General features: G+C 48.2%; 1 protein-coding gene across 1 annotated transcript in view; it reads left to right on the top strand.

The window, feature by feature from the left end:
• Window positions 1–23,185, top strand: part of LOC147023629 (unconventional myosin-XVI-like) — a 113,128-nt gene that overhangs the window by 6,378 nt on the left and 83,565 nt on the right. The window contains exons 2-3 of the mRNA XM_085890350.1: window positions 462–552; window positions 3,428–3,545. Coding sequence (XP_085746476.1) covers window positions 3,492–3,545 — 54 coding nt within the window. The 5' untranslated portion in view covers window positions 462–552; window positions 3,428–3,491. The remainder of the gene's footprint in view (window positions 1–461; window positions 553–3,427; window positions 3,546–23,185) is intronic.

The following is a 23,185-nucleotide window of genomic DNA, read 5'->3' as shown; positions in this document are numbered from 1 at the left end:
TTTATAACCCTTTAGTTTAATGAGACCTGATTGCCTGTTGCTATGAGAGGAGGAGGAGGAGGAGGAGGAGGAGATTGGGACCATACTCTGCGCAGAGCGTTGGTGCTGCTTAAGCAGTCTCCTTGGCTATCGGGCACAATCCGGGACGGGTCACCACTCCGACACAGGATATCAGCATGCTGGCACTCATTTTGCCGACCTCTGAAGGATGACAGGCCGAGTTAACCCCACCTGGTATTAATTCAACGGCTGAGCAGGATTTGAACTCGGGACCCTGGGATCCAAAGCCCGCCACCCGAATCATTTAGCCAACACCAGGCTGTGAGACTCGCAGCAATTTTATCCTTCTCATATCTTTAAAAAGCACATGCTCATTCCAAATGTATAATTACTGTTTGTTATAAAACAGGCGAGTGTGCTGATGTAGTTATGTCAAATCGCCACCCACATTGTCCTCACAGCAACTCGGAGAACTGTTGGAGCAGTCAGGCCTCACACGCAGGCCTAGCAGATGTTGTAATCTCTTTGCGAGCTCTCGGACTCTCTGCTGAGGTATGTTACGCGATTGTTTTCATTGTCTGTGCTTATATGTGTAGATTTTGCACAACGAATTTGGTTTTGCACAACTTGCGGATTTCTTTGTTGTTTTGGTATTTTACTTTTAAAATTTCATAAATCACTAATTGTTACATACTCGGTATATTGGAGACATTAATTTTGGCTGGGGTACATCTGTTTGAAATAACATACCAGTGGAAATAGAGAGTACCTTTGTCACTATCCTCGCATGTAAACTGTTATTTACAAAATAAAGTTCAATTCTGTGACTTATGCCTAATCATGCTTGACACATGATGCTCAAATCATGTTGTTCCAACTTGTTAGAGTTATTAAAACTTGTGAGAGCTGGAGTACGTAGTTTGCGCACAAGTGGCTTAAAAGACAACTGGGGGGGATAGTTGTTAGTGCGTACACATCGGACTAGATTAAACTTGCCATGGTTGCATAATTTCTGAGGCCCAGCTGTGCTACTGATGCAGTCTGTGCTCCTGCATATTCGAGCAGGAATTTTGAAGTTGGCCAGGGTGTTGATGATATCTTGCCTTGTCTTTGTGAAGCACATGGTAGGATATTTCCTGTCCATGAACTAATGCTATCAATTGAGACACCCAGTTTAACATTCATCGGAGGGATGGCACACACATTAATACCCCACCCTGCTTGGAAAACACCAGGATGAAAGTCTCTTGGTGGGTCGAGATTCGAACCCAAGTTTAACAGCACATAAGTGAGGATGTGTACTTCTAGGGTATCCTTCCAGAACTGGAGGAGATACTAAAGGGATTCTAGTGCTAAGCGGGCATGTTTGGGCCATGACTAAGGAGGGAGTGGGGAGATGAGTTGATAATTCCATCATTTTTATGTATGTAATGTGTTACCAGCTTTGAGATTTAAATTTGAGGTTATTTTTGTCATGCCATGACCATAGGCGAGGTGCTTCCATAGGCTAATGACCATATTGTGATGATCCCATCTGTATGTTTGTCTGTCGGCAGAATAACTGGACAACAATGGTAGCTAAAATTCCAAGTTGGGCACAGCGCTTCTTCTTGGGATTGTCTCAGATGAGTGCAACTTTGAGCTCACATGGAGAACTATAAAATGGAATTCAGTGCGGGACTACATTGGCTCATGCCATGACCATCGGCTGACGCATGAGTTGCGATAATCACGTCTTTTTGGACAATATGAAGCTCGATGTCAAACTAAGAGACTCTAGCTGAGAGGGAGAGGCAACTTTCACAGATCGGGTGATCTCTATTCAGATCAACAGCAGCTGTAATTAAGGAGCAGAAACAGCTGATACCAACCAGGGATAGAAAGTCAAAGTCAGAAGCAGAGTAAACTAGAAGGGCACTCGGTAGAGCGCATACCACTGCCACGCAATGCCTGATCCACGACAACATATCGGGCCTAATACATTTTTGAAATATCATGCTATATAGAACTACATCGTTTTTGGCCCTATCTCTCAATGGTGAAGAATCACTTTAAAAGTTAAATAATTATCATATCCGGATCCTGATTCAGAATATCACCAAAATTGAATCAATTCTTCCTCGTCATACACCCAATGCGTCCACCAAGTTTCGTCAAAATCCGTCCACTACCTTTTGAGATATCATGCTATATATCGTTTTTGGCCCAATCTCTCAATGGTGAAGAATCACATTAAAAAATTCTAGTCGTCGGATCCGGATCCAGATCTTCACCAAAACCTAATCGGTTCTTCCTTGTCACACACCCAATCTGTCCAATAAATTTCATCCGGATCTGTTCACAACTTTTTGAGATATCTTGCATACAGAGAAACAGAAAGGAGTGAAAACATAACCCCCTTCACCTTCGGTGGCAGAGGTAACGAGAACGGCACTCTGTAGTGCGCATACTTCTGCCAGGCTGAACAGTTTACGCTTTGTTTCCCACTGATAGGCTGGATCTGGCCATTAAACAATATCTAATTGGCTGGTTCTTGTCACCTCCCCAACTCATTCACCAAGTTTCATCCAAATCCGTCCACTACCTTTTGAAATATCATGCTGTAAATAATTTTTGGCTATATCACAAAATGGTGAAGAATCACTTTAAAAATTTTAACATTCTCCAACACGGATTGAGATCTTCACCAAAATCTAAACACTTCGTCCTTATCCCACACTCAACACCGCCCCCCAAGATTCGTCCAACTCCATCCATAATATTTTGAGATTTCCTGCAAACAAACAAACAAACAGACAGGGGTGAAAACATAGCCTCCGTCCACCTTCGGTGGTAGAGGTCGTGAGAATGTAGAGCATACGTGATACTTTTAAAGAGGAACCAACAAAGGACAATTATTGATTACTCTCCAACTTGGGTGTCATTTCCCAATCCTTGGGGCCGGGAGTGGAAGTAGCATGATACGAGGCCAAACTTATTTTGCAGCCATCACCTGAGCAATGTTTGCAAAATTTGAGGGAAATCAGCTAAGCAGTTTTTGATCTTGAAGTCAGCGGCCATTCGTAGTAAAATCAAACATTAATTCCCAAATCAAGAAATTTTATTCGTTAAACTATAACCACAAGCCATAATTACAGAATGAACAGAATGGAAGAAATTTGCTACAGTATGTCAACATACTGTGAATATCCATGCGGGGTTATTTCATTTCTGAAATCTTTGTCATCATACATCAAACGCGAAACCACCACGACTGCTCAAAAGAGAAACGTAACGGTGCGAGTCGGCACATCCCTCGAGCGTATTCTCGTGTTTTTGTGATGACCCGACTGAAACAGTATTGCTCCATGGTTGTACCTGCCAGTGTTATTTTTTTTTTTGTTCAATTCTCTTTCTGCCTTTATTCCCACATTTCACTTTCCCAAAGGATGAATCTTCTCTTCTCAGTTTACTCCGCGGCATCTGGCTCTTAACGAAAATCCGGTTCCAAAATGTTGAACCCCCTGAAACCAGTCGAGTTTCCAGCCCACAACTTCTTGAGCAGGGTGAGTAGGTAAATGTGATGACTTTAATTATTATTATTATTATTATTATTATTATTATTATTTTTTTTTTTTTAAGTAACTGATTTCCACATAATATTGGCCCAGCCACACAATGTGTAGAGAAAAAAAAAATGAGGAAATTTTGGCACTTGATGACCTTCATCATGTTTTTTACAGCAAGTGGAAGGATTTCCATTTGGCAATCATTTTGTGGTTTTGTCGAGTTTGATTTCAAGCAGAAAATTCCTCCTACAAATGGCCAAATTGAAGGAAAAACGAGGCCATTTTTACCTTCTCACCACATCCTTCACTTGAAGAAACTGATCGATAATTTTGGGTTTCTACTTTCTATATGGGTTTCTGTTTGTATGCTCCAAAACAATTGTTACACATGTTCTTTATACAAGACATTGCCAAAAAAAAGTCTTCATCAAATGTCTGTGATGACCCCATTGACGATCACGAGGTGTGTATTCCCCTGCCGTGAGATACCACTTCACCTCCATTTCTCTCTCGGTCTATAAAGTTGGATGTCACTGTCATTCTGGACTTGTTGGCAAATCACATGAAATTATCTGTCTGAAACCTGAAAGCAAGCAGAATAGGAAAGAGCATTGCTCTTTCTTTGTTTATTCCAATGTTGAACATGTGTTAGTTACACAGTTCTGTGAAGTCGTGGTTGACTTTTAGTGACGTTCATGAGCAGATTTATCCAAACATCCCGATCCTGCACTGCTTCCTGAAGCTCTGGCAGAGAAAGCTTGGTTGCAGCTTTTATACCATCCATCCAGCACTTATTACAAGGTTTGCTTCGTCCTCTTCTTCCCTTAACCATATGAAAGTCTTCTCCAGACTTTCGTTTTGTGCACGCATGATGTGTCCAAAGCATGACGGTTTCTGTTTTATCATCAGCACTTCTAATGTCCATGGCGGTCGAATTTATTCAAGAACCGATTTGTTTCGTCTTATTATTGCAGCTCATGGAATTTTTAACATTGGTTGATAACATTACAATTCAAAATGGTCAATCTCGTTCTTTCTTTTTCACTGTCCATGACTCACATCCATACATTGCAACTGCAACTACCATAGCATTCACCAGCCTCCTCTTGGTTTGAATTGTCACACCCTTGTCTTTCCAGATCTTTGTCAATCCCGACATTGATGTTCTCCCAAATGATAACCGGCTGTGAATTTCTCTTCCATATTCTTCGGTCACTTCAATCCTTGAACCCAGGAAGATGAAACTTTCCACTGCTTCCACCTGATGGTCTCCCAATTGGAACATGTCGATCTTCTCAGTTGCCAAAATTTTTCTTTTTTAGGGTTAACCTCACCCCTTATTATGGGAAGAGGAGGAGGAGGAGAAGAAGAATATGGTTTAAATAAAGACGTTTTTCACTTTCTTTCTTTACTGTCTGCAGCAGCTTCATCAAGTCCACTTTACTTTCTGCCAACAGTTTTTTTTTTTTTCTGCCAACAGCCAACAATGCAGTCTGGCACCCTACCATGCTCTTCAAGCTATCTGGCTATGGAATCCAAGGTCAACGCCACTCTTGGATCGCTGACTTCCTCCACTCTCGTAGCCAGTGTTTGGCTCTGAATGGAACCCTTTCTTCTCTCCCTGTCAAGGCTGGAATGCCCCAAGGTGGTGTTCTTGGCCCAATCTTACTCCTCTTCATCAATGATCTCACTGACTCTCTGGAAAATCCTATTTATCTCTTGGCTGATGACTCTACTCTACCTCTCATTCTTCTGACAGACAGGTCACAGCCTCTTCCCTCTCCTCAGACATTGACAAATCACAAACTGGTCAAATACTTTGAGCGTGTCTTTCAATCAATCGTGACAAATCCCATATTCCCTCCCTCTCACTCTCTCTCTCTGAAATGACTATTCTGCAAACCCTCCCATCGACTTTCTCAACAACCCTCTCAAAGAGGTTCAGTCATTCAAACTCTTGGGTCTCGCTCTCAGCCGTGATCTCTCTTGGGCAAGTCACATTTCAAAGTTGGCCTCCAAAGCCAGACACTGACTGGGCATCCTCCATCATGCAAAGTCCTTCCTTGGCACACCTGAGTTCTTATTCACCTACAGGCTTTCATCTGCAGCTTGAGGGAGTTCTGCTCTCCCCTGTGGGCAAGCTCCCCTGCATCACATCTTCCTCAGCTTGATGCCGTGGAAACCACGGCCTTCAAGATCATTGGAATCTCTTGCGATGAAGCTGAGTCTATGGGCCTATCATTTTGCCATCGTTGACATGTTGATTGTCTCTCTGTATTCTTCCACCTCATTTCTGGGCTTGTACCCTCTGCCCTCTCTGTACTTTGTACCCCTGAGGTATCTGCAGGATGCTTGCGGTCCATCAGCAACCCCCGCCGAGTGAAACTGCCTAAATCCAGAATAGCTGCTCACCTCCACTGATTTATTCTTTTTCCCCCACCTGTGGAACTACCTTCCACACTCTTCAATCCCATTCTTCCCTCCAGGTCTTCAAAACAGCTGTTCATCACCATCTCAAATCACCCCCCCCCCATCCAAAACCATGATCTTTTCTTCACCTGTTCAGCCACACCCCACCCTTACCAAAATTTTGCTTATGTGTTCATCTTGTCCACCCTTTGTGTTCTCCTCTACCTCTCATCATTACCACCTGCATCTCTTGTTTGTCCGTCTCCATCTACTTTATTCCTCTGCCCTGCTGTTGGCATTTCCCCTTCGTCCTGCTGTTCCCTTTGTTATGTTGTCACCAAATCTGTTCTGCATCCTCGCTCTTCCACAAAGGGACCATGTCCTCCAAAGAACAAAGGTCCTGTGGACAATGTCCTGTGACCAAAAACAAAGAACAAAAAAAAAAAAAATAGAGTGGTATCATCAGGATACATTAGGTTGTTGATAAATCTGCCTCCAATCCTGACTTCAGTCTCTGTATCATCCAAGTTTGATTTCCTCATGATACAGACTGAACAAGTAAGGGGGGAGAATGCACTCTTGTCTGACCTGTTTTCCAATTCCAAACCATTATGTCTGTCCATACTCTGTTCTAACTGTAGCTTATTGTTTGGTGTACAGGCTTCTTATCAGATATATTAGGTGCTCTGACATCCCCATTCCTCTCAGTACAATCCACATCAATTAATCCATCCATCCATCCATTGGGACCATACTATGTTCAGAGCATTGCTGCTGCCGAAGCAGTCTCCTGGGCTTTTGGGAACAATCCTGGATGGGTCACCACTCCGACACAGGATATGGAAGGTTATGGAAAAGTGAATTTAAGTCGGTGCTGTAGTGACAGTGGGGCCACAAATGGATACAATGAGCAAGGGAATTGGCAAATTTTTTATATTACCTTAGAGGAGAGGAACAACAAAAAAGGAGAGAGGAGAGGGAGAAAACAGGAAATTAAAACTTTGAGGGTAGACAGGTAGGGTTCAGAGTTGTATTAATGATTGTGGATAGGGATGGGGATGATGTATGAGATAGTTTATTCTGGAGGGAAGAGTGAAAGTGACCAGTCTCTGGAAAGCAGTTCTACAAAGGCAGCGGTAGCTCATCGACGCTTCACGAAGGACACCATGGGATCTTTAACACATCCCCCAACTAATGCCAGCAGAAGGGATGCACAGTTGAACGTCCATCCTAGGGCTGGCACACACGTTGATGAATCATCCTGCCTGGGAAATACCACAATGGCAGTTTATAGCGAGGGCAAAAGTCAAACTCAGGATAGGCATCTTAAAGGCGAGTGTGAATACCTCGAGGTCATCCTGCCAGCCCTTTTGAGAGGGTGACTGGAGGAATGCATCCGTCCCGGAGGAGCTGGCAAGGGTCAGAGGGTTGATAGAGCAGAGTGAACTATATCAGAGAAGAGGCAATTTGGAAAAAACACAAAGGTCACCAAGTGTTTTTTTTTTTTTTTGTGATTTGAGAGCAACAAGCTTTGTACTTTGGTCTCATCATGGCAGATGCCAATAATCTTGAGAGCTTTGGAGGGGAGAGAGAGGGGGAGAGGGAGGGGGAGAGGGAGGGGGAGGGGAGAGAGAGGGGGAGAGAGAGGGCGAGGGCGAGAGAGGGCGAGAGAGGGGCGAGGGCGAGAGAGGGGGCGAGGGCGAGAGAGGGGGCGAGGGCGAGAGAGGGGGCGAGGGCGAGAGAGGGGCGAGGGCGAGAGAGGGGCGAGGGCGAGAGAGGGGGCGAGGGCGAGAGAGGGGGCGAGGGCGAGAGAGGGGGCGAGGGCGAGAGAGGGGGCGAGGGCGAGAGAGGGGGCGAGGGCGAGAGAGGGGGCGAGGGCGAGAGAGGGGGCGAGGGCGAGAGAGGGGGCGAGGGCGAGAGAGGGGGCGAGAGAGAGGGGGCGAGGGCGAGAGAGAGGGGGCGAGAGGGGGCGAGGGCGAGAGGGAGGGGCGAGGGCGAGAGAGAGGGGGCGAGAGGGAGGGGGCGAGGGAGGGCGAGGGCGAGAGAGAGGGGGCGAGAGGGAGGGGGCGAGGGAGGGCGAGGGCGAGAGAGAGGGGGCGAGAGGGAGGGGGCGAGGGAGGGCGAGGGCGAGAGAGAGGGGGCGAGAGGGAGGGGGCGAGGGCGAGAGAGAGGGGGCGAGAGAGAGGGGCGAGAGAGGGGGCGAGGGCGAGGGCGAGAGAGAGGGGGCGAGAGGGAGGAGGGGGCGAGGGCGAGGGCGAGAGAGAGGGGGCGAGAGGGAGGGGGCGAGGGCGAGGGCGAGAGAGAGGGGGCGAGAGGGAGGGGGCGAGGGCGAGGGCGAGAGAGAGGGGGCGAGAGGGAGGGGGCGAGGGCGAGAGAGAGGGGGGCGAGGGAGAGGGGGCGAGGGAGGGCGAGGGCGAGAGAGAGGGGGCGAGAGAGGGGCGAGAGAGGGGGCGAGGGCGAGGGCGAGAGAGAGGGGGCGAGAGAGGGGGCGAGGGCGAGGGCGAGAGAGAGGGGGCGAGAGGGAGGGGGCGAGGGCGAGGGCGAGAGAGAGGGGCGAGAGAGGGGGCGAGGGCGAGAGAGAGGGGCGAGGGAGAGGGGGCGAGAGAGAGGGGCGAGGGCGAGAGGGGGAGGGCGAGGGAGAGGGGGCGAGGGAGGGCGAGGGCGAGAGAGAGGGGGCGAGAGAGGGGGCGAGAGAGGGGCGAGGGCGAGGGCGAGAGAGGGGGCGAGGGCGAGAGAGAGGGGGCTTAGAGGGAGGGGCGAGGGCGAGAGAGGGGGCGAGGGAGAGGGGCGAGAGAGAGGGGACGAGGGCGAGAGGGGAGGGCGAGGGAGAGGGGGCGAGAGAGAGGGGGAGGGCGAGGGAGAGGGGGCGAGAGAGAGGGGCGAGGGCGAGAGGGGGAGGGCGAGGGGGCGAGAGAGAGGGGGCGAGGGCGAGAGGGGGAGGGCGAGAGGGCGAGAGAGAGGTGGCGAGGGCGAGAGGGGGAGGGCGAGAGGGCGAGAGAGGTGGCGAGGGCGAGAGGGGAGGGCGAGAGGGCGAGAGAGAGGTGGCGAGGGCGAGAGGGGGAGGGCGAGGGCGAGAGGCGGAGGGCGAGAGAGAGGGGGCGAGGGCGAGAGAGAGAGGGCGAGAGAGAGGGGCGAGGGCGAGAGAGAGAGGACGAGAGAGAGAGGGGGCGAGGGCGAGAGGGGGAGGGCGAGGGGGCGAGGGCGAGGGCGGGAGGGCGAGGGCGAGAGGGGGAGGGGGAGGGCGAGAGGGGGAGGGCGAGGGGGCGAGAGAGAGGGGGCGAGGGCGAGAGGGGAGGGCGAGAGGGCGAGAGAGAGGTGGCGAGGGCGAGAGGGGGAGGGCGAGAGGGCGAGAGAGGTGGCGAGGGCGAGAGGGGGAGGGCGAGAGGGCGAGAGAGAGGTGGCGAGGGCGAGAGGGGGAGGGCGTGGGCGCGAGGGGGAGGGCGAGAGAGGGGGGGCGAGGGCGAGAGAGAGAGGGCGAGAGAGAGGGGCGAGGGCGAGAGAGAGAGGACGAGAGAGAGAGGGGGCGAGGGCGAGAGGGGGAGGGCGAGGGGGCGAGGGCGAGGGCGGGAGGGCGAGGGCGAGAGGGGGAGGGGAGGGCGAGAGGGGAGGGCGAGAGGGGGAGGGCGAGAGGGGGAGGGCGAGGGCGCGAGGGGGGAGGGCGCGAGGGCGCGAGAGATAGATATATAGATATATATATATATATATCTATATATATATATATATATATATATATATCTATATATATATATATATATATATCTATATATATATATATATATATATATATATATATATATATATATATATATATATATATATATATATATATATATACACATACATACACAGGTTATTTGACATGCTGCTGGTATTCCACCCAATAGATTAGAGCAATACTCCATTGAGCTATGGCCAAAGGCCTTGGAGTCTGTGAGTAGTTCTGATTTATCAAGGAATAACTTGGAATGAAAGCTCTTTTATGTTGAAATTATTTCATTTTAGTGGGGCAACTTCGCATAACAATTGTGCATTTTGTGAGGAAAGCACCAAATTTGGCACACTAGTAGCCTAACATATTATGAACATGTTTTGATATTGGGCCATCTCAAAATTTTTGATGGCAGTGGAAAATGGCTGCCGCAGCCATCAGCGGCTGAATTTGAGATGGCTCAATATCCAAATCTGTTCATGGCAAACGCAGTGAGCTTCATACTTAACGCGTGCACATGAGAGAATTGGAAACAACAACAACACAATACCCCTGGCTATTTGGAATCCGTGTTGTTCTATATGATATACAAAGCTATGACCTTTTGCTTCCGGTTGTTGTTAAACACTGTGCGGTGTATAAACACGATTGGGTTTTATTTATATCTTGTGAATATTACTTAACGCGTGCACATGAGAGACTAGGAAACAACAAAAACAACACAATACCCTGGCAATTGTGGCTCCGTGTCGTTGGCTATGACCATTTTGCTTCCGTTTTTGTTTCCGGTTTTTGTAATGGGGAATGATGCATGCCGGGAGATCATGACCAGGAGTGTTTATTTATTTATTTATTTTTATCCCAAAGTTAATTTTATTCTTCCGAAAGTGATTTTTTTTTTCCTGACAGGAAGTGTTTATTTAGTATTTAACATTACCGGGAGTGATTTTGAAACTCTTTCCGGAACTTTTAATTTCTTTTATTCTTGACCAGAAGTGATCGTTTATTTATTTATTTATTCAATTCTTCTTTTTCCCAAAGTTAATTTTAATAAAGATATCTCCCGCATCATCAAAAAATTTTTTTTATCGTGATTTACATTATTTGATCGCTGATCCCGAATCCAGGCCGTGGTAACCGGAAATTGCGTCAACATAATCAGCTGTGCGGCGCTTACACGTACCACGGTATAGTTGGCAAGTATACAGTTGTGAACAAGTTTTATGTAAAGTCAGAAGCGAATGTAAGAAGAATTCTACGTTCGCTTCTAGGCTTTGCCTATTCCATATTAATATGTTAGGCTACTAGTGTGCCAAATTTGGTGCTTTCCTCACAAAATGCACAATTGTTATGCTATATTTAGCTAAGTTGCCCCACTATTTGTTTGTTTTAATTACTCACAATTTTGGCATCATATAGTCTATGGTTAGCCATAGTATACAGGGATGAAGGGTGAATGACTTATTCATTTCTGGATCGTGCAAAGTATTGTTTTTTTTGTGTTCACTGATTATGGAGTCTTACAATGGCTCAGAAGATGTGATCTCATTCTCTCCTCCTTCTCCTCCCTTTATAATGGGTGAAGTCCAATTGTACCAAGCTTCTGCCCTACCTATTAAGTGAGGACCAATAGCTCGGCTACTCTTTGTGAAGAACATCGTGGTATCTTTAACGTTCACCAACTAATGTCGGTAGATGGGACGTGCAGTTTAAAATGCATTCGAGGGATGGCACACACATTGATGAATCACCCTGCCTGTGCAACACTGGGATGACGATTTATAGCTGGCTGAGATCATAACTCAGGCTAGACAGCATAGAGGCAAGTGTACGTACCTCTAGGTCATCCTACCAGCACATATCTAATATATAAAGCTCTTTCTAACCACTCACTGACTCACTGACTCACTGACTCACTGACTCACTGACTCACTGACTTTTATTTATATATATATATATATATATATATATATATATATATATATATATATATATATATATATATATATATATGATGTAGAGTAAAACCCCGCTATTCTGAACACTTCTGGGACTGGACGAAAATGCGTTCACATGCGGGGTGTTCACATTATCGGGGAGTAGGGTATCAACTGACCATGAGCGCGTCATCTGTATTCGATAGATCAGAGAAGTCGTTTAATCAATGTATACACATTCCACAGACAAAATGAGCATTCAGTCGTAAAAAAAATTGGCATTCAGTCGTAATATTACAATTATTCGAATTATTTGCCACGGAAAGATAGAAAATTGATAAGATCAAAAATGCAACGCAAAATTGACAGCACGAGAATCAAAATTTGAAATTTATACAATTACTTGTCTCTAAGCCAAGATGTTATAAAACTCTGTGGTTTCAATTTGGCATTCTCCAGGACATGAACTTGAACTGAATGTTCGATTCTTTCCAAACGAGCAACTCTGCCCATCCTTGATTCAGAAAGAGAGTTTTAAGCTTTTGCACACAACTGAGTCCATCTTGTACCGTCACCTGCATGTCTTCCACTTCCTCTTCGTCCCCATTCTCTTTGTCCACATTCTCTTCGTCATCGTCTTTCCGCATTAAATCGTTCTCCCAGTCGTCATCCTCGCAGTCATGAACGCGCACCGTACCGTCGCACCGAACGTATTCCTCGGGGGTCACGTCGTCGCATATGCCAATCTCTGCACTACGCGAAATGAGCTCGCGCAGGCTTAGGTCATCGTCAGCATCCCAGTCACTATTGAGTGACTGGGAAGGGAAGCCGCACTTGACGAAGCACTTGGTAATCGTCGTCGGCTGGACTTGATCCCATGCATTGCTGCTCCACTGAACAGCATGGAGAACGTTGACGCTCTTCAAGATTTCGTTTACGTTTGAAGCGGTATCGATCTTCGACAGCACATGCTGGAGCAGCTGTTGTTTGAAAAGATGCTTCAGGTTGCTTATCACGCCTTGGTCAAGGGGCTGCAAGACAGACGTAACGTTCGGAGGCAGGAACTTTATGGTCACGTTCGTCAGTGTCACACCCATTGGATGAGACTGCGCATTGTCTAGGAAGAGAAGAATCCTCCGCCGTTGGTTTCGCATCTTCTTGTCCAGCGCTTTCAACCATTCAACGATCAACACCGAGGTCATCCACGCTCGTTTGTTTGCTGTCCACGACACAGGGAGGGAATCGACTTTGATGTTACGAAAGCAACGTGGTTTCACTGCGTTGCCGATGGCGAGTGGTTTAAGTTTCTCACCAGTCATACTAGCGCACAACAGCAGCGTTATTCGATCCTTTGCCGACTTTATTCCATGACAGGAGTCTCCTTTTTTCCACCAGCGACCTTTTGGGTAGAGCGCGGAAGAAGACGCCAGTCTCGTCGGCCTTAAAAATGTCTTGTGGCTTGAAACCATCGCATAGCTGTGGCAGACGCATTTTCCACTCCTCCACTGTCGTCTGATCAACGCCACCACTCTCACCGCTAACCGCACGTGCCGAGATCTTGTTTCGAGCTTGAAATCGGGCAAGCCAGCCATTGGATGCCTTGAAATCCACCTCACCAATGGCAGTCGCGATTTCTAAGGACTTTGCTTTCACCATTGGTCTGCTGACAGGGCTCCTCTGAACGAGCAGCATGGAACCATGTGTGCACATGGTTGTCAATGTCTACGAAACTGCCTCCTTTTCATCGACTTCGCGAAGATAGGGCCCCGTCTTCGAATTCCTTCAATATTGACTCTTTACGACGTAAAATACCGTTCACTGCGCCCAGCGAAATTCCGAAATCAGCAGCGAGTTTGCGTTGCGACTTGGATTCCGCTTCCTTGACCAAACGGACTTTATCTTCCAACGGCAGATCGTGACACGTTTTATGCTTTTTGGTGTATCGTACTGCGTGAACTTCAATAGCAAGTGAAGATTGATGGAAAGGGAGGTGTGCAGGGCCTTGTTGTGCCCCTCCCTCAGGGGGAGGCCTCTGCTGATTGCACGAAATTGTAATTATTAATGCTTATTGGTTGATTACCATTGATTAATTTAGAAACAGGTTCTAATTAAGTCACTATCTCTTCACACCCAACTGCATTTTCTATCCACGCCATTGCGTCCAGTAAAACTAACTGCGCAATGGGTGGTAATTAGCAACGGCGTTTGTTTGTATGACGTTTGCCATGCAGCCGCGGCTGAACAATGGCCATGTTTCGCACTGATGCCTTCAAAGGTTGGAGTAGCATTCACAGTGTGGGGTAAAAACTGGTTTGGGACTGGTAAAAAGCATGTTCATATGCGGGGTGTTCAAATTATCGGGGGCACTATGTACAGGATTTCCTATCTAAAAATTCGGGACTGGCCAAAAACGCGTTCATATGCGGGGTGTTCAGATAATCGGGGAGTTCAGAGAGCGGGGTTTTACTGTATATATGTATATGTATATGTATATGTATATATATATATATATATATATATATATATATATATATATATATGTATATGTATATATATGTATATATATATATATATATATATATATATATATATATATATATATATATATATATATATATATATATATATATATATATATATATATACACATACGTATTGTTACGAATTTGCGCCCGCCGGCGTGTGAACTGCCGCTTTCCACTAATAGATGCTGCTCGCCCACCGGACGGACAATTCAGTCATGACCTTCTGGAGCAACGCCGGAACCCTGTCACGGGTGGGACTTCAACCCCACCACGGCCTAGCCAATTTTCTATCCGCGCAGGATAGCGTCAATCGCCGAATCTCGATATACCTAAGTACCCACGCGGATAGCTAACCGGGAAACCGTACCTCGGCGCAGGTCGGCTTGGACACGAACCGCCTACGCGGTCCGTTCCGTTCTGCAGTGATAACCGAGCGGGTATTATCGCCCGACCTCGCCAGATCCAATTCTATTTAACGGGTGTTTAAAACCCAGCTATTTATTCTGCAATGCAAGATGGCATTTCCAATAGGGTGAAAGGAGGACGCGACAAACGGGATACATTTGAACAAAGCACATTTAATTATTACAACATGTATGAGGCAAGGCAATCATGCAATATACAGGCAAACAAAAGCAATCACGTAACGTATGCAAAGGGAAAGCACTACGACCGAATAAAAGCAATACTCATTTACAGGCACTTAAGCAGTTTTACTTATGGACACGGCACCACATCATTCACACAAAAGAAGAGAATAGACCACCCCCACAGAGAGGGGACTCAGACTGGGTCCGTGGGCCTTTATGGCGTGGGACTTGGCTGACCGAATGGGTCCCACGAGACCGACACTGGTTACCTGCCCCCTCGTGGTGCGACGGTCGGCGAGCTCTCTCCGGCACTCTCCTCCGGACTGCGCGGCAGAGCTGGTCCTTCACGCACAACCCTCGCGACTTTGCGCCCAGAGGGAAAGGCAGCACCTGCTTGATGTCCGCCCCAGAAGGCGAAAACCACCAAAGCCCCGATCCACACGAGCTTGAACCACACCAGCTTGAAAGAAAAAAATACCAAGACAAAAGACAAAGACCCCGCCCGCACGAAGCTCACGTCTTGTCCGCCTTGTATCTCCTGGGGCTCAGCGCTTCGCTCCTCCCTGTTTTCGGCTCCGCCTCCCTTCGAGCTTCTTCGAGAAACTTCTCAAAGGGGCGTGCCTCTGTTCCCAGCGCCTCATTCTATGAACCGACCAATGGCGAATGATCTGCTTCACCCTCCCCCCACACCAAGTGCGGAGAAAACAGGTTCTTTCCTTTTGTTCGCATTTATTGACTGAATGCGGAGAGATGGTTGGAATGTGTCCGTGGAGATGTGGTTGGTTCAAAATAACGATAGAAAAAGAAAAACCTACCTCAAAGGATCACAGCCCTGTGACACGAATAAATACGATTAAACAATGGTGGGGAAATCTATCTGAACACTCACTTACCGGCATAACTGATCTAAGGAACCTTTATGATGTTCTGCGAATTTCCACAGCCGTAACAGTATATATGTATATATATATATATATATATATATATATATATATATATATATATATATATATATATATATATATGTATATATGTATATGTATTGTTACGAATTTGGAATTCGATTGCACACAACATACAGGTTCCTTTAGTCAGCTATGTCGATAAGTGCTTGTTCCCGAGATAGCTCACCTTTCATTGTTTAAATGTTTAGAAATCGATTTAATAGTGAGGGAACGAAACAATGGAGACGTCCCTCCCCCCTCTTCTGCGAAGAGGAAGAAGAACCCTGCCGTCCCGTGATTCATAGTGTCAACAACTTCCTCCCACCCGTGGTTGAGCGGGGGATGGAGCACGAGGGCATGAGTCATGAGACACGCCGGGAGCGGGGGAAGGGTGGGAGAAGGAGAAGAGGAGATCTTTTTCTTTGTTTGTGTCAGAGTTGGAGTAGTAAGCCTTTTGCTTCGGCAGAGAGTCGTCGCTCACCAGGCCTTCGGGTCCTGTTTGGCTTGGGTTAGGGTTGAGGCCTTCGGAAGCTTTTTGCTTCTGCAGAGGAGTTGTTCAGCAGAGCTTCGGGTCCTGCTTGACTGGTTAGGGTTGGAGGCTTTTGAAAGCTTTTTGCTTCAAGCTGCCTTGTTTGGAAGAGTTGAGCTGGTCGCTCGGCTCGAGCTGCGAGTGGTGGCTTCTTCTTCTTGGTTCGTGGAGCTCTTTGTTCTCCATTTTGGTTCCCGGCTTGGTGCGACTCATCGACCTCTTCTTGGAGGTGGTTCTTCGGGGAAGCGACGCATCGACGGGAAGGATCGGCGCCTCATCTCACCAGCACGTGTTGAGAAGCGCGGGAGGATTCCCGGGAGCTCGGGAAGGATCGCAGCTCACGGCGATTGGATCCAGCTCGCTCTCGCTGGAGCCCGGGTCCGAACAACTTGAAGACCACACGAGGTGGAGAGGTTCGAGATAGGTTCTGGGTTTCAGCTCACCTGTCCTCCGAGCTGGAGCTCGTTATTTAAGGCCTCTGCCACCATTTATTGGGTGTGTGTGTGCGTCTGTGTGTCCGTGGGCCTGTCTAATAAGTAGGAAATTAAGTGCTTTGTGTGCTGTAAATGTTTGCATCGCATTTCGTATAGACAGTCGTAGTTCTTTTGTCGTGCTTTTGTTGCTTGTATAATTGCATACGTGTTTTGCCTTGTTTAATTGCATACGTGCTTTATTATAATAAATGTCTGTGTGAATGTAAACCTGTTCGTTGCGCCCTCTTCCCTTAATTGAGCTGCCATCTTGCACTCGGAACATAGTTTGTTTTTAGATAGCTGGTAAAGTGATCGGGTCCAATGGGACTGCGCAATAATACCCCGCTCGGTTATCCCAAAAGGAAGCGAGCTGCTTAAGCGGCTCGTTTCCAAGTGGTCCCGTTAAGGTACAATCTCTCGGTAACCTCGCCGCGCGAATAATTAGGTAAATCGAAGATTTGGCGATCGGACCCTCTAGTGCACTGGTAGAGTGCGGACAAGGTTGTGGTGTGGTTAAAAACACACCCTTGGCTGGTTTCCGGCGTTGATCCGGAAAGCCGCGACTGGATTGTCCGTTCGGTGGGCGAAGCAACCGCGATTGGTTAGACGCGGTCGCTCTCACGCCGGCGGGCGGAAATCTACAACACTGGTGTCAAGACGTGGGGTGCAGATTCATCCCCTCCACACTAAATTAACGGAACCGGATCAAGGGTGTGTGAGGCGACCCTCCGGTTCCATTAAATTATTTCCGATACGCAAGATGGCAGTTCAAGGCGAACGGGAGCAGGGGGTAATGAATTTAGAAATGTTAGAAATCATAGCTCGGGGCGAAATGACCATGCAGGACACTCCCATTATGCAGGTTGACTATTCCCGCAAATAAATGCAGAGTCCGCAATGGGCGCAGCGGCGGGGGCCACGGTGTATGACACCCCCCTCCCTTCCTCCATCAAAATCCCTCCTCGGTCCCTGGCGGATCCACGCCTGATAATGGCGAAGCGACTGCCACCGGGCCACCTGACATGGCCCAGCTATTAGAAATATTGCTGGCAAAAATGGATGGAAACGCACTCGAGGCGAAAAAAATAATGAAAACAAATGAGGAGGAGATGAAAGAAATGCGGGGTGAGATGCAGCACATTGGGCTGAATCTCCGAGCTGGGAAAAAGGCAATAATGGCGGTTGCGAGGAGCGAAACGTGGGCAGTGGAGTTCAAAATGGCGACGCCACGTGCTGGAGCGAGCGAGCTGAGGGGGAGTGTGGACTGTGTTGGTCCCGCGGTGGAGGACAAAATAATACGGGAGACGTGTTGGACGAGACTCGTAACGGCAGAGAGAGTGACGGTGACGGAGAGTGAAAAATTAAAAGGGGAGACCGAAACGTGTAAGACAAGACACGAGGTGATGACGGCAGAAATAATAGTGGAGACGAAGGAAAGGAACAAGGTGACGGAAACGCAAATAGTCACGGAAACAGACACGGGAGATAGAGGATGAATTGGACGGGGTGGAAGAAGCTAAAAACGAACACACACACAGAGGTAGCAAGAGACCATGAGGGGGAGCTCTGGGAAGATGTCGTGACCCGGTGCAAGCAGCTGGATAGCCTCCTTCAGGAATGAGGGGAGGGAATGTGTCCCCTTGAAGCTGATCATGACCAGGTGGGTCCGGTCGAGCTTTGCGAGTTAGAGGGGGCGAGTGCTGTGAACGGGTTCACGTGGAGCTTGGAGGTTATGGAAACCCCGGAACCCCTTGTGGTGGTGCTGATTCCCAGCGTGGTTGTTCCGGTGTGTGTAGTGTCGAAATGTGTGTTTGCGAGTGTGCCGAAATGCATGCTTTCCAGCACGCATGGTGTGGATGAAGACCGTGTGTGGATGAGGCACCGCGTGTGGATGAGAGACCGCGTGTGTGAGGTGGTGGTATGAGAGGGAGATGGCGGTTAGCATGCGGGAGATCGCAACCGCATGTCCCAGTGTAATGTTGCGGTGTGTGAGCGTCGTGGCATGCAGGAGTGTGCGCGTTGAATGGCGACGACGACTGCGACAGATGAAAGACAAAAGCCGGGTAGCGGCCGTTGCTGTTTTGAGCACCGTTCTGGGTTTGCACAGCAGCGAGCGCGGGGTCCGTGCTGTGCTCCGCACGAGGTCGCCACGTGCGCGCCTGCGTGAGTGAAACCCGGTCTGGAAATGCCCCGGTGGACTCGAGCCGACCCCGCAGACGGACAGAAGGTAGGCTGGATATGAATTTGGACCGGATGGGTTCTCCATGCGAGCATGATTGTAAAGCTCCGACGAGCAGAGCACATGTGTTCGCGTGGGGAACCCCTCGAAATGTGAGGTTTGCTTTAAATGCACAGGGTGACGTCGTGGCTGCATGGTTGGAATCCGGCAGGAGGGGAAATCCCTGCTGGATGGTACCGTCTGAGGAGGGACGAGGTGCGCGAAGCTCGAGCAGCTGCCATGACGTCACGGGGAAAGAGCGCAGGTTGCGAGTTGCCGCGCTGGTGCGTGCATAGAAAAAAAAAGCAAGCATCGCTTCGGGTGAACAGGATTCCCTGGGCAAGGGTGGGAAGACCCCCTTGCTTAGGGGGCACAGGAAGTACTAGTTTGGGGGATGGGTTAGCGATAGTTAGACCGGCTTCATGGGGATATGGATTGTTCCTCATGGAGCCTGTGGAATGGATTAGTTAGAGGGATTTCAGTTTAGATTTAGGAAATGGGAATTTTTGGGATTTTTGGAAACATGGACAGACTGTAAATGTGTAGTGGAGACGTAGCTTAGCTACGTAGAGTAAAAGGAATGTGCATTGATTTAAGGGATGACGAGGGAGCACAAGTTAGTCAGGGGATTTAGTTAGAGGATGGCAGTATAGAGTGTTGGTGTGAGTTGCGAAATGGAAAGTGTGTGAGGAATGAGTGTGGGACAGTGGGCCCAAGTGTGTGAGTGGAGCGAATGTGGTATGCATGGTGTGATGACTGATTGGGGGGAGGAGTGATTCCCACCCAAGAGACCCCAGGGTCAGTTTAATGTTTAGTTAGTGGGTAGTTAAATTTACTAAAAGGAAGTCGTTTTGTTGTTGGTGTTGAGAGAAGGCACGAAACTCGTTTGGAGGGGTGCAGGAGTTCATGGACCGGCTGGGAGCATGGCTGTGGAAAGGTGAATTTTTTGTTTAGTGGGCACCCCAGGCACCGGACTAGTCGGCCAGAGTAGGCCAAGGGCCCGAGAGGGGCCGGGATAGTGTAGTGGGCACGGGCGACCCGTTGGAAACTGGACCCGTAGCGCCAGAATGCCACGGGGGCAGTGTTAGTGGGCATGGGTGACCCTCGGAAAGGGACCCGGGGCATCAACATGTGGGCATCGGAGGGGAGCAATGCCAGAGAGGGCAACCCCCCTGCATTCATAGGGAGCAGCTAGGCTTGGAGGCAGCATGCGGCCTGGGGATGCCATGGTTAGAGTTCGGCAGAGAGGGAGTTCCTGCTAGTTGAGCCACGCTGCCCAGCCAGGAAATTGTGCGAGGGCACGAATGAAAATTTGAGGGCAAGGCCCAAATTTATAATGGACACCAACACAGGCGAAAGGAATCGTGGTTTTTAGAACCGCTAGTTTTCAAGTGTGAGGCGTTTTTGAAGAGCCCCGGGGTAGTTTCAGGTTAATAAATGTTAGGGTAGTTAGGAGATGTACCCCTTCGCACCATCCATCCCTTCGCTCGTAGTTGGCCGCTGGACTCACCTTGGTAGATCGCTGAACTCTGAGGAGGCCATTCTGAGGCTTTGTTGGGCCTCGAGATAGGAAGCTAGTCTCTCCCTACTGCCCTCCAGAGAGGGAATGTAGGGGTTGGGAGTAGGCTACGTTGATAGGATAGGTTAGCCAGACAAAGACTATAAAGGGGGTTCGGGAGACAATTATAAAAGGGAAATAAAAATAATAAAAATAAAGAGGGGATAAATTTTGTTGTGTTGTGTGGAAAATTAAGGGAGTGGGTATGAACAGACAGGCGAAGGCAATAGAGTGGGGGGAGACAGTAGGCGAGGTCCGAGCCCGCCTTCAGAGCGACCGACACCACCGCACTCCCTCCAGACCTGATGGAACCACACCAGAGGCCGGCCAGCTTCACCTGCCAGCCTGTTGTGCTGCATCCGCCTGTTCTGCAGGGGCTTACCTTGCAATGCCTAGTTTGCCTGCCTCTGCCATGATCCCATGCCTGCTAGCCCTTGTTTGCGTTTGCCCCTGTGTCCATCCATCACCATGTGCGCCAGGATCATCCAGTTTTGCAAGGACTGCCCTGCAAGCAGCCCATGCATCCAGCATGTCCATTTGTTTTTGTGATCATCTCCATCCATTCCCCTGCATCAATGAACTTCAAAATGACTTTTACCTTCTCCCCTTTCACAGATCACAAGTCCTGGGCCATGGTTAAGTAATGGATAAGTTGAGTGAAAATTGTAAATACGTGGAACCCCACCTTCATGTTTGTTTTAGCGCCGGCAATTTTAGTTAAGTTGTCCGAATGAGTCTGTGAGAGTTGGTTTAGTTAGTTACGCAGCGCATTAGGTTATTTATTTTTGGGACACGTATAAAGAAATGTCGCACTCAGGGATCCGAAGGTAGAACGTACTAGGGGAAAACTTACACATGCTGGTCACACGAAAATTTGACGACTCGGGACGAGTCTGTAAAAAGGGGAGGGGGTAGTGTTACGAATTTGGGAATTCGATTGCACACAACATACAGGTTCCTTTAGTCAGCTATGTTGATAAGTGCTTGTTCCCTAGATACCTCACCTTTCATTGTTTAAATGTTCAGAAATCGATTAGATCCGCTGCGGATCGATTTAATAGTTAGGGATCGAAACAATGGAGACGTCCATGCCCCATATTCTGGGAAGAGGAAGAAGAACCCTGCCGTCCCGTGACTCATGATGTCCACAACTCCCTCCCACCCGTGGTTGAGCGGGGGATGAAGCACGAGGGCATGAGTCATGAGTCACGCTAGGAGCGGGGGAAGGGCGGGAGAAGGATAAGAGGAGATCTTTTTCTTTGTTCGTGTCGGAGTTGGAGTAGTAAGCTTTTTGCTTCGGCAGGGAGTAGTCGCTCAGCAGACCTTCGGGTCCTGTTTGGCTTGGGTTAGGGTTGAGGCCTTCGGAAGCTTTTTGCTTCTGCAGGGGAGTTGTTCAGCAGAGCTTCGGGTCCTGCTTGACTCTGGTTAGGGTTGGAGGCTTTCGAAAGCTTTTTGCTTCAAGCTGCCTTGTTTGGAAGAGAGTTGAGCTGGTCGCTCTGCTCGAGCTGCGAGTGGTGGCTTCTTCTTCTTGGTTCGTGGAGCTCTTTGTTCTCCATTTTGGTTCCCGGCTTGGTGCGACTCATCGACCTCTTCTTGGAGGTGGTTCCTCGGGGAAGTGACTCATCGACGGGAAGGATCGGCGCCTCGTCTCACCAGCACGTGTTGAGAAGCGCGGGAGGATTCGCTGTAGCTTGGGAAGGATCGCAGCTCACGGCGATTGGATCCAGCTCGCTCTCGCTGGAGCCCGGGTCCGAACAACTTGAAGACTACACGAGGTGGAGAGGTTCGAGATAGGTTCTGGGTTTCAGCTCACCTATCCTCCGAGCTGGAGCTCGTTATTAAAGGCTTCTGCCACCATTTCTTGGGTGTGTATGTGTGCGTCCGTGTTTTCGTGGGCCCGTCTAATAAGTAGGAAATTGTTAAGTGCTTTGTGTGCTGTAAATGTTTGCATCGCATTTCGTATAGACGGTCGTAGTTCTTTTGTCATGCTTTTGTTGCTTGTATAATTGCATACGTGTTTTGCCTTGTTTTATTGCATACGTGCTTTATTGTAATAAATGTCTTTGTGTGAATGTAAATTTGTTCGTTGCGTCCTCTTCCCTTAATTGAGCTGCCATCTTGCACTCGGAATATAGTTTGTTTTTAGATAGCCGGTAAAGTGATCAGGTCCAACGGGACTGCGCGATAATACCCCGCTCGGTTATCCCAAAAGGAAGCAAGCTGCTTAAGCGGCTCCTTTCCAAGCGGTCCCATTGAGGTACAATCTCTCGGTAACCAACCCGCGTGAATAATTAGGGAAATCAAAGATTTGGCGATCGGACCCTGTAGCGCGGGTGGAGTGCGGACAAGGTTGTGTGGTTAAAAACACACCCATGGCTGGTTTCCGACGTTGATCTGGAAAGCCGCGACTGGATTGTCCGTTTGGTGGACGAAGCGATTGCTATTGGTTAGACGCGGTCGTTCGCACGCCGGCGGGCGGAAATCTACAATAGTTTTTTTTGTTTTTGTATATATGTATATATGTATATATGTATATGTATATATATATGTATATATGTATATATGTATATATATATGTATATATGTATATATATATGTGTATATATATATATATATATGTATATATATATATATATATATATATATATATATATATATATATATATATATATATATATATATATATATATATATATATATATATATATATATATATATATGTATGTATCGCACCTTACTGTTATG

The sequence above is a fragment of the Eptatretus burgeri genome, chromosome 7, assembly GCF_056783735.1.
Source record: "Eptatretus burgeri isolate ZD-2024b chromosome 7, Ebu_testis_v1, whole genome shotgun sequence".
Lineage (NCBI taxonomy): Eukaryota > Metazoa > Chordata > Myxini > Myxiniformes > Myxinidae > Eptatretus > Eptatretus burgeri.
Note: the sequence above shows the minus strand (reverse complement) of the source record. Positions and strands in the feature narration are given on the sequence as shown.